We start from the raw sequence: 12,289 nt of genomic DNA, 5'->3' as shown, positions 1-12,289 counted from the left end.
AAAAGCCTTGCTGTATTTTAGATTATTTAAAGTTTTCCAGGGGGCGTGCTGTGGGGGTAAAGGGGTTAGCACGCCCCACGTTTGGAGGCGTCAGTCCTCGACGCGGACGTCGTGGGTTCGACTCCTGCTCCTGGCGGCCTTTGCGCCATGTTTTCCCCCCTCTCCTCGCCCTCTTTCCTGTCTACTACTGCCGAAAATACGAGCCACTAGCGCCACAGAAACTCTTTGGAGAAAAAAATGATTAAAAAAATAAAAAGTTATCCAAATCTTCAGTAATGGGGAAGAGATCTCCATTAAACAACATGGAGTCAAGAACAAGCAGTATTCTGGCACAAGATAGTTTTGGATTTTAGTATATTGAAAATGTCACCGTCCGGTGATACTGTCAAAGACGTGATGTGTGGGGGAGGAAACTAACATAAGAGCGGAAGTTCGTTGCCATAATATGGGATATTTACAGGAAAATACTAATAAAGGAGCATGGTGGGAAAGAAAAAGAAAAAACGGTAGTTTCCTGGCCAAAACAGGAGACTTGACAGGTCTGCTCCTGTGAAAGAGGTTTGACTGATAGACTGGCCCACCAGGTCATGTCTGCACAGTTGCACTTAACAATAGTCACCCCACTGTTGCCAACTCAGCAACATTTTTGCTATATTTAGTGACATTTCAGACAAAAACAATTGGTATCAACCAAAATCTGAACTGGCAGGTCAGACTTTTTTAAAGGTAATCGACGAAAAATGCAGTCGATGCACCCCTAGCTTCCACCTGTGTCATCTGGAGTTTTTGACAAAGTAAGTCAGGTTGAGTTGCGTTAAATGCGTTGGAGAAATCAAACAACATGAACCTCTCAGTGCTGCCTTGTTTGTCCAGAGATGTTTTTTCTTAAATGATACCCCAGAGCTCTCAATCCAAGAGAATTTGAGTTAGTAGGGAAACATTAGTCACTATTCTGGGGCAAATTAAGATTCTACTGTACATGTTCTTTTCTGTTTCAAAGATTCAAAATTGTTAACCAGAAAGCTATAAATATTTGTAATGTTTCAGTTGATTAGGAAGACTCTGTCATAATCAAATCATTACCATGCCTTTTACAAACACAATAACTGGTTCAGCCAGGAAAAAGGAAACTGAAAAGTGAAGTAACGTAACATATGCAGTTCAGAAGGTGAGTGTTGTTCTTACAGTATGTGTGCAGCAGTCACCATCCTGTGTGGTTTTTTTGTGAGGCAGTGACTGACTAAAATCAGTGTAGTAAATGGGGTAATCAGATTTCTTTCAATTTAGTTTTAATTGAGAAGCCCGCAGCCACCTGATGCCAGTGATTAAGACTGATCCGGTACATTAACTTATTATGGTGAACAAGCAGTTTCCTTGAAAATATTAAGTAGCTGTCCTTTATCAGGAAATAATAAATGCTCTGCAGTCAGCCACAAAGATTTTGCTGCCTTTTCTGAGTAAAATAGGCTCAGAAAAGGTTAATGTACATTTTATAGGCATATCATTTTATTTTTGTGTGTACTGTATGTTTGTGTTATTGTTTGCTGTTTTTTATTTCCAGTTGAAATATTTGAGAGCGAAATTTGTGCTAGTCATATGGACTAGAAGTCTCAAGCAGAAAATATGTATTTCAATGAACATTCAAGGTCAAATTAAATGAAGTAATAAACATTGCGAGGTGATACATGGTTTCATTTCTGCCATCCAATACTTAAAAATGTCCAGATGCTCTTCATATTTCAGCTAGATTTTGTCTTAGAGCTTGTGAAATTATATATGTAAGTTGATAAAAGGTGACTAATTAGCAAACTATTGTGTTAGTTATCTCATGATACTATACAAGGAAAGAAGTAGGTGCAGTTCAATCAAAATAAAAAAACTAATAATTATAATTGAAGCATCCATATTTTTTATCTCAAACGTAAAGATGCAATGGTTTTACTGAATATTTTACGAATTTATTTTTAAATAAAGTTTTCATCATTATGTCTAGCTCATCATGCTTTCTTCTTTCCCTCACCTTGTCTTTTAAAATTTGTCCTGGCAGGTTGTCAACTTTCTCAAGCTGCACAAGTGATTATGGAGATCTGCGGTTTGGACCAGAATGGCTGTGAGGACCCTGATATGGACACTGACATGACCGCACGAATGCTGCACATTATGGAGCAGGAACTACAACTTCTGGCAAATACACAATGCATACGTAAATAAATCTACAAATAAATCATATATAAACAGCATGTCACCTTATTACAAAATTGACTTGTAAAAATTCAGTAATCTTCTTTAATATCTGTTTTTCTAAAAAAGCGAACCAAGCTTTCAGTTTGGAGTCAGACGGCAATGGAGGGGAAAACGAAGATGAGAGTCAACATTTGAAATGGTGCATAACATTCAGCTGGTTAATTTTACTGCATAAGCAGCATGCATCCCTGTGTCTTCGTTTTTACAATTATTATATGCATCAGCATGCAACAGTGCAGAGATTTATCATCACAACATTATGCTTCCTTAAACTCAACCATTCTGATTACTCAACCAAACCACATTGACTGAAAATTATCTGACATTGATTACTTGTGAATATTAGACTGTTATGTTTAAACACTGATGGAAATATGATCAAAGCCTCAAAATCAGAGTTTTGCAACCCAGAAGCATTCCTATTTTTCTGGAATGCTATACATCTTTAGCCAAAAGTCAACCACAGTTCTAAAATTCTTGTCACAATCTTAGTCATGAACTCTAACAATTGATAAAAAAATTGTTCCATCCTAAAGAGTTAATGAATTTAAGAAGATATTTGTCTTTAAATCTAAAAAGGAATTTTTTTGTCTCTGCCCTGACAATTTGTGGCTAAACATGTATGTGTATTTTTGCTTTAAATCTTTCTACTCTTCCTGATTCTCCTTCCTCGTGGTGCTTGTCAGTCTCTCTTTCTGAAATATGTAATGTGCAATGGATCATTAGCCAGCACAACGACTTTAGCTCTGACATCCTGTTAGGTACTAAGTCCTAATGTGCTGTTCAGTGTTTAAATGTGTGAAAAAAAAGAGCGAGAAGGTCTGTGTGTGTCAACATGTTTCCTTGTATTTTTAAAATAATTTTGAGGGTCTGTGCCCTTTAGATATTTAAGTATATTGAGGGTATTTTCTGCTCTAGAGGCCTGGTACTGAAAGGACTCTAAGTTTATTCCACCCATAGATTTTAACTAAACAGAGTAATTCATAAAAGCAAGTTTTATGACATCAGTGGTGTTGTTGATCAGCAATACAGTATATCTTCTCCAGTATGTTTTCAGGCTCTTTGGCAACTGGTTGAGGACTTTTCCACCACTTTCATTACAATGTTTGTTTTTGATCAGAGATTTTCCACATCCTATCAGTATGTCACTGCAGACACGCTGCTTTGTTTTCTGGTAGGAAAATCCTAAATTCCAGAAACTCTTGTATGTACCATTGGATTCAAAGAGATTGCTATGCAGCCAATAAAACACACAAAAACAGGTGTCTCCTAATTGCAGGTTTACATGTTGCATGTGTGCCTGCAGTGGCAAATGATTAGTAGAAAAACAGTGCTGTAGTTGCTAAGATGTACTCAGCCAAATTCTTTACTGCTTAGCAAAACTCTGTGTTTAGGGCATCTACACTTGTTCAGATGGCTACTTTGTCAACTGTTAGTCAAGCTTTCACTTCTACCTTGAAAAACCTGCTGTATTTAACGCTATCCCAATCTTCAGTAATGGAGAAGAGATCTCCAGTGAACAACATGGAGTCAAAAACAAACAGTATGCTGGTTCTGGAGAGGTTGCTGTAACCATTGAATTTGTACAAGCTAAGTGGATTTTATGCTGTAATGCACAAATTGACCCACTAAAAAAAATCTATTCTTTGAAAAGCTCAGGGTAGAAATGTATTAACACAGCTGAAGTTTCATTATATGAAAATGAACATACTTTTACAAATTCTTGAGACATGTAGTCTCTGCTGTAGAAGGCCTTTGAGTCACCTAAAATATTTAGAGTATTTAAGGGCGTTGCTGCAAGTGGTTTACTTAGCATACTAATTTATAGTACATCTGTTACGCACTACCACTGTTGTCTAACATTTACAGAGGACCTCTTTAAGTGGCAGTATCAGAATGTGTTGGTGAAGTGGATGACGTTGATATGCCTGCTCGTTTTTTAGAACTCCTAATTATCCTTGGCTGCTTAATCATAGTCAAGATGCTTTTCTAAATCTTTTAGCATGTACAGAGACCAAAGATCAATTCCTGCCCATGTCCTGTTTCAGTTACATTCAGTGCTTTCTTAGCCACAAAATGTATTTTAAACATTTTCTAACGTTTTGTCAAATCAAATACTTGTGATCATTTAATAGTTTCCAAATTGCTAAAATGTTTGCAAATTAGTCTGATAATGACAAAGGGGTCTCTGCTGTGACCTAATACTCTGTTATGGCACCAACAAAACATAAACTAATCCATAGGGTGTACCAGCCTATGGTGTACCAGCTGGTACAATATATGGACATTTTTCATCAAAGGTTTCTTCAAGGGACGGTATTATGTAAAATCTACTTTTTGACGTTTACATCGTACTATAGTGTTTTTTTCCCTCATCATAAACATGCATAGTGTTGCCTTGATTCTTTCATGTGTGTTTGAGAAATCCTTGAATCTGCCATGGCAACCATTTCAGTTGTGCAAAACTGAAGGTAACATAGTTACATGATTGTTCCATAAATTGTCACAATGTCCCTGGAAAATACATATTATTGCCCCTTCAAGATTGATTCCTGGAATCTTTAGAAAATTTGCACCACATGTATGTATTGATTATAGGTCACAATGTGAGTATTGTACGTGTGTCTACTCAACTTTTAATTTGTGGGTTTGGTCTTTTAGGGATGACTCCAGCAGGGAACAACACCAAGAGGAGAATACTGCAGAGAGAGACCAACAAAGCGTCCTCGTACTGCCATGAGTCATGTACTGACAGAGACAAGCAAATGAAATTTACAATTTGTTCAAATTGTGTTTATGTGTTGTGCAGATGCGTTTTACCCGCATTTATATAAATGTAGCAGTTATAATAAATACTGTTTTGATTTGCCTTCTTTTCTCTGACTCTGGTTACTGCACCATATTTAAATTAGTCGTATTGGAGGACTGTGTCTTACTGTGAGATGCATGCTTGTGGAAGGATTAACTGAAGAAATAAAACAATTTGACATGCAGGGGACAGCAATGGGACAGGAGGTGACGGGAAGACAAATGGTGTCTTTTCCTTTATTCTCAGCAAGAGCCTGCCTGGAACCCTTGGCGTGTGTGTTTGTCAGAATGTGTCCGTGTGTCTTTGAGATATGAGTTAAAGGACAGACATTGAGGGACAGTTGCTGTTAGTGCCAGTTTTCTTTTTTTCCTGCAGGGGTTAGGAAGGACATATTTTTCCTCTGTTGTCTCCATTTTGTTCTTTAATAAGGTTAAGGTGGCACTAGATTAGGTCAGACTGTCTACACATACTCGTGCATGCACTGAGTAAGCTCCTGTAGGTGATAAATTATGTTTGTGAGGGAAGGAAAAGGAAACTGTGCCAGTGATTGCTGCTTCTGCCATCTCTCTGTATGCTTCTGCAGGAGTGGAGGAAGATAAACACCAGGCACGGAAACAAGTTTGTCGTCTCTGAGGCGAATGTGCAGATGCTCTAGTGCTGTGTTGCTAGCGTGTATGTTCCTCACTTCTGTTGTTTTCCATTATACCCTGCAGCCAGTCCTAATCTATCATGGCCGCCACTGTCTTCTGCTGAGATCACTACCCCACATCCACCACTTTATCTCCAGCTGATATGCATTTGAGAATCAAACAAGGACAAACAGGTGGAAAATCACGCTTGCATTACAAAGCCAAACACACACACTGAAACTGGAATTCAATAGATGCTAACTTTGTTATGGAATTGCAGATTAGTTTGTGAATTGTTGATTGTGGTGAATGTGAACACACATGGCCCCGCTCTTTACTCAGTAACTGGAGGTATATAAGGGGCTTTTTTTTGCCTGACGTTAATCGCTAGAAGCAGACAGCAAAAGCCCCGTAATCCAACAGCAATTACCACAAGGCTGATTGATAGTGCAGGGACAGAAGGAGACAGACAGAGCGACCAAGAGATAGACAAGGAGAGAGAGGTGAAAAGGTAGATCTTTGTTATTGTGTCCTTCACTGAGTTTATCACTTAATGTTTAGGAGAGGAAAATAACAGAGACATAAATCTGATGGATATCGAACCAGTAGCCTGAGCCTAAACAACTCTGAGATCTATGCAGTCCATTTCTCTCTTTTCTTTTTCTGTCTCTTCACAAACAGAATTACACACAACTGCATGCATAGAAACATGAAACAAGGTCAGTGAAGAAGAGACCTTTGTTAGATTTGGAGCTGTCTGTTAAGCTGTTGATGCTGTCAGAGTGAGAATAAAACTGCATAAGTTGACATTCAAGTCTACTGTAATAACTGACCCTTTCACTGGACTAAAGCCAAGACCGATTGTGTCATAAAAATACTGAATTTTCCAAGACACACAGCCTACTTCAAGCTTTTTTTCATACTCTTGAGTAAATTTAGAAAATTTCTAGAAACTAAATTCTAGAAAACCTTGCAAGATTGAACAGAACAATATCGTAGCTGGAACTGGGGGTGAAACATATTGTTGAACTTCTTTTTCTGCTGTTGTATCCTCAATAATTGCTGTGATGACTTGATAAATGGGATTTGTTTTCCTTTCCTTCTGAACTACTTCTCTTTCCTGATCAAAAAGTGGAGAAGAACTTCACTATTGTTACCATTTAACTTTCTGGTTTTTCTTTAGTTTACCTGAAACTATTCTATTTGTCACCAATAATTAATGACGGGCAACAATTAGTAGGTGAATATTTAGAACCAAGCCTTTCACTCACAATTTCAATATCGACCAAATATTTTCATTTAGATCTAAACCTCAAGGAAGGCGGTGGTTAAAATGTGAGTTTTTTAACACTTTTTCTTACATTTTCTAAAAATATTCTATGTATGTCGTCAAAATAATTCACCAAAATAATGTATTCAGTGCTATTAAATATAAAATTACTGTTTGATCAGTTCATAATCCGCTTGTCTTCTAGGTATATAACGGTAATATTTATCATAAATCAAATGACACTGAGGTGCTATGATTTCTACAAGCATAACCAAAACAACTCTCATTAAGGTGATAATTTTTTTCTTGATATCTGTAACTGCAGTATCGGCCTCTCTAGAGTGTACAGTATGTTTTATGACTCAGTGGTGAATCAACAGCAGTTGCTTGGCATGTGTTAAGAATTAAAAAGATGAAGAACTTGATTTAGCTCTTTAATTAATTCTTAGTCCCGAATTCCTGTGTCTGTGTAAGTGTGCAGAGAGGAAAGAGCAATCATACGACGTCAGACTTCAGATATTCAGAGTTTTATCCAGAGAAAATCAATCCAAGAACTTTACAATAAGCCTCTCACCTAGAACATCAAAAGTCCAAGATATTACAAAACAGAGACAAAGAACTGAGTAAAAAAGACAAAAGATGCATCCTCCGGGGAACTCTCACTCAGCACAAAGAGATTCCAACTTCTGCTGTGAAACAAACCATTTTTTATAGACTGCGTATTCTCCTCATTTAAATATATGCATTAGGAGGTGTGTTCTTTTCCTTTGTGTGGGCTGTCTCAATGTTAATTTTATTACCTCCTGCTAAAGAGCCCCAAAAGCAGATATACGGCAAACCCTTCTCGTATCAGCCGCTGTCCAGTTTGATATATGATTGCAGCTGCAGCGCTATCTGTGCCTCAAAATGTTTCCACAAGAAAGTAGTTTGTATTTTTAACCAAGCTTGCACACAATGTAATGCTAAATAATGACTATAAGTTTGGATCTAATAAGTAACTAATTAAAAACATGCTTAAAGAAATATAGTTAATTCTAATATAGATAAAATTATTTATAAAAAGTTTTAAGATCCTAGTGAACTTTTGAACCATGATAAGAAATGTGTTAATTGCCTGGCAGACAGACTCTGTCTAAAGAGATTCTAGGCCTGTCTTTTCTGTAGAATCCTCCCTAAGAATTTATATAAGTTCAGAGATTCAGCAGTTGTTTTAGTTTGGATCTTTATCTAAATTTATGTGAATGTAGAGTGTACTTTAACTTTCTATGGTATATTTCATATGTATCAAAACTATCCTGTGCAGTATTGTGCTAATTTAAAATATTATTTCAACACATGCTATACCCAAGATCATTTAACATGCAGTTTCTGGATTATTTTTCTAAAAGTTTTATAAACATTATGCAGCTCTGATCTGATGTGTATTTTTCAATTTAGAAAAAAAAAAAAAAAAACAATAAAAGCGATTATACACCTACTGAAAAAGCTTTTTTACACAGTCATGTAACACACCATTTATATCATGGGAGTATGATTAGACCATGGTAGCGTTAACTTCAATTTATTCTATCACTGTTTGAATGGTTGGTAATGCAGGAAATGATCAATTAAAGCATCCCCAGCCCCAATGGTGTGCAAACACTGTAGCATATACCATCAGTCTTTTGAAATTTCACTCATAAATCTCCTCAAGTATGCAAACTACATCATCCCAGTATGAGTAAGTGGCTCTTTTTCTTTTTGGCTTTCAGGTTGGAGGCATATTTGCTGCAAGTGCAGCCATCTAATCATGTCCCATGTTGTCTGTTTCAGCCCTGCTGCCTCATTATAAAAAAAGGAAGCAATGCCTTGTCTGTCTTTGTGAAATATAAAAAAGCCTCATAGCTACTTAGTTTGTGCTCGATGCTTTCTGTGGGTCTACCTTATTATTCCCAGGTTGTGAATAGACATAGCAGCATAGAGCAACACAGGTGTGGGATAATGGGCAATCTTGTTTTGAACATGCAGGATGAACACCAGAATGATTTGCAGGTATCTTAGAGAATGCACAGCCAGGCATTAGGTTTCCTCTATTCACGAAGCCCAAATCCATGGTTCATGTGCTGCACTTTTATTTATTTATTTTTTCTTTGCTGCATCATCCCTCCTGTGTTTTCTCATGTTGCAACCTGCCCAGCTTTAACTTAGTTGTCAGTAACTTTCAAGGTTACAGCCTCATCTGTGCCTAAATGATCACCCTTACGGTAGAAAGGGGAGTAGTTTATGCCCTGGACAGAAAGTTCAGGCAGACTAAGTTATAATAGAGGGAGGGGAGAAGGAGAGGGAGTGAGAAAATACAAAGAACAGAGAGGTTGTGGAGGTAGAGGGGAGAATTTAAAGAAAGGTCAACAGAGAACAAGAGAGAAATTGAGTGACATTAAGGGAGGGAGAATGCTAGTTTGATAAGGAAAGGTATTTTCCCCTCTACTCTCCCTACCTACGTTTTACAGGTCTACATTTATCTCTGCTCTGCTCCTGATGTTGTCCTTTTACCCCTATTCAATCACTCCGCCTAAATCCATTCTTTCCTTTCCACTCTTCCTCAGTACTCTCCACCTTCACACCGTCTCCATGGTTTCCTCTGCTCGCCAATGCTCGTGTCCTTTCCCCCTGTGCATATCTTTCTGTCTTTTCCTATAGCATCCCTCTCCTCTCCGAATCCCTGCATTCCCTTCAGCCCTGTGGCAGTCGAGGTGCTATTGTCGAATCGCCAGGACCAGCTGACAAATCGATACATCACTGTAATTGATTTTGTCAGGTCTCAAAGTGTTTAATGAGAGCCAGCATTCTCCACCCCCTCCCCCCACCTCTTCCCTATGGCACGTGGGCTTTATCGAAGTCCAGTTTAATGGTTAATGGAGGCATCCATGTGCAACGAAGTGCTAAAAGTGGTGGGTGAGTAAAGAGAGCTGGGGGGATGAGACAGGTGAGGTGAGGCAGTGGTAGTGGAGGGGTGGGGGTGTGTTGAGGGTTAATTAGAGGATTTCTCAAGGTGATGGATTGGTTCAGCTGGTTAATTAGGACAGGTAAAGGCTACAGGAGCTCTAAATGTGTGTGGCCTTGGGAGAGTAGTACTTTGTGGGAAGGAAGTGTGTTTAAATTTATTTGTGCTTGGAATGGTATTTCCTCATGGTTTTTATGCTTCTAATTGCTTACAGCCTTTCTCAATCAATATGTGTTCTGGATAGCCAGTCATTCATAAACTCTTTGCATACTTTGCTTTGGCAATTTTGACAATTGAGGTTTATAATAAATGAAAAGCCATAATAAATTCAGTCTTCTATCACCTGAAGAACATTTCCAGGATTAAAGAACTAATATCTCTGCAAGATCAAGAGAAATTTGTACTAAAGTTTATCTTTAGTCACATTGATTACTGTAATAGTGTCTTCTTGGGTCTGCCTTAAAAATCAGACAGCTGCAGCTGATCCAAAATGCTGCTGCTCATGTTCTCACTAAAACCAGGAAGAGGGAGCACATTACCACTCTTCTAAAGTCAGTACACTGACTCCCTGCGCCTCAGAAAATAAATTTAAATTGCATCTCTAATCCATCACTGAATGACCTAGCACCAAAATATATTCACAACTTGCTGTTGATTTATCGACCCTCTAAATGTGAAATGTGCTATACGCATAAACCTGATTGATTGATTATTCCTTTATAATTTCAAAAAAACGTCAATGAACTTTATGTACTTTTTCACTCTTTCTCCATACACCTGTTGATTTCTAAATTAAATTTTACAATTTGCTTAATGTGAAAAGAGTGAATTGGTCTTCTGAGTAACAGTCCAGGTAAGATGACTTTGGTCATGACCAACAGTTGCAGCTCATTTTTTGAAAGTCTGTGTCCACGAGATCGAGCAGTATATATCAATCTATGACTTATTCCAGAATTGGTAACAAGGGCTCCAGTAAATAAATCTGAATCAAAGAACCAAGATGGATGGTGACATTTATCACAAAAAAAGACTAATAAAACAAACAAAAACACAGGATAAACACGAAAGGAAGCAAATATGCTTTTCAGTCTTGTAAAGCACAGTAGTAGAGGAGAAAGCATTCACTGATGATAAAATGTGCATGTCAGCCTCAGCTTGTTTTGCTTGTGCACATTTTTACATGTTGAGGATGGAGAACCTCGCGGACAGTGAATCATTAATATCAGCAGCCTGTTAGACACTAATGAATAACAGGAATGTATTGCTGCTCGGCTCTCTACTCGTCACACACTCTTCCTTTCCGCTCTGCACTAGATTTGTTCCCTCTGACTTTAATGAGAAACACCTGTTGGAGCTCCTTGTTAGGACCAAGCCTTCCCCCCAAACACACACACACACACGCACACACACCCACACACACACACACACCCACACACACACACACGCACACACACCCACACACACACACACACGCACACACTTCCATCATGTTTAGGACGATTAAACCTTAGTCCCTCTGTGTCTGTTTTTGTGCATGAACGATTGCTTATGTGTTTATATAGAAATATGTACACTTCCTTCAACGTTTTCAAAATAGCCTCCAATGCCTCCCATTATGTATTTGCTTTCAAGGCGCTTTCAGTGCCTTGCAAAAGTATTCATACCTCTTGCAAATTTTTATATTCAAAAGCATAGCCTGCAATGTAACCCCGCCAAACCCCCAAGAAAAGCAAGAAAAATGTAAAATTGGGTGATGCGAATGCATTTAGCTCTCTTAAATCTGGAGAGATCCTATGCAGGCAGTTTCCAACATTCATACACAGTATCAGTATGAATCTTGAGTTTAGTGTCATGATCAGTGGCACTTGAACATACAGTGGAACAGGGGATATAATGGAGCTCATAACCTCCCAAGTGTTAGACAACATCTCTTACAGCTGATTGAAACTTACCATTTAGCTCTGATTTTACTTTCAAATTAATAGCTAATTATAGAAGCTCACAGTCTCTGGATTGCTGCTTTAATGCACTGGCAGAAGGTCTCAGTTAGAAATATACTAATATCATGTCACTTCTGCAGCACTTCTAAACTCTCCCAGGAAGGAAAATACGTGCAATGTTTTGTTTCACTGGACAATCATACATCCACATGATTTACGCATCAACGAAATGCAACTGACATTTCAGATCTGCTTTCTTTGTTTGAGCAGCTTCCTTCTTTACTTTAAGCTTTGGATAGCTTTAATAGCTCTGAATTGATGTGACAATTTTGTAATCCTGATTACTTCTACATTTTGTTAATCTGAATATCTAGGTAGCTTTGAAGTGACTTGTATTTTTATTTACTAGCCTTT

At 38.0% G+C, this 12,289-nt stretch overlaps 1 protein-coding gene across 5 annotated transcripts in view; it reads left to right on the top strand.

Moving 5' to 3' along the window:
• Positions 1–5,113, top strand: part of zbbx (zinc finger, B-box domain containing) — a 46,363-nt gene extending 41,250 nt beyond the window's left edge. For all 5 annotated transcript variants that reach the window (XM_055027758.1, XM_055027759.1, XM_055027757.1 and 2 more), the window contains 3 exons: positions 2,048–2,203; positions 2,311–2,383; positions 4,906–5,113. In XM_055027758.1, the coding sequence (XP_054883733.1) occupies positions 2,048–2,203; positions 2,311–2,383; positions 4,906–4,984 (308 nt within the window). In that variant the 3' untranslated portion in view covers positions 4,985–5,113. The remainder of the gene's footprint in view (positions 1–2,047; positions 2,204–2,310; positions 2,384–4,905) is intronic.
• Positions 5,114–12,289: the final 7,176 nt, after the last annotated feature.

Source organism: Poeciliopsis prolifica, unplaced genomic scaffold (genome assembly GCF_027474105.1).
Source record: "Poeciliopsis prolifica strain line A6 unplaced genomic scaffold, Auburn_PproV2 SCAFFOLD004, whole genome shotgun sequence".
Taxonomy (NCBI): Eukaryota; Metazoa; Chordata; class Actinopteri; order Cyprinodontiformes; family Poeciliidae; genus Poeciliopsis; species Poeciliopsis prolifica.
This window is presented reverse-complemented; position numbering and strand designations above follow the sequence as displayed.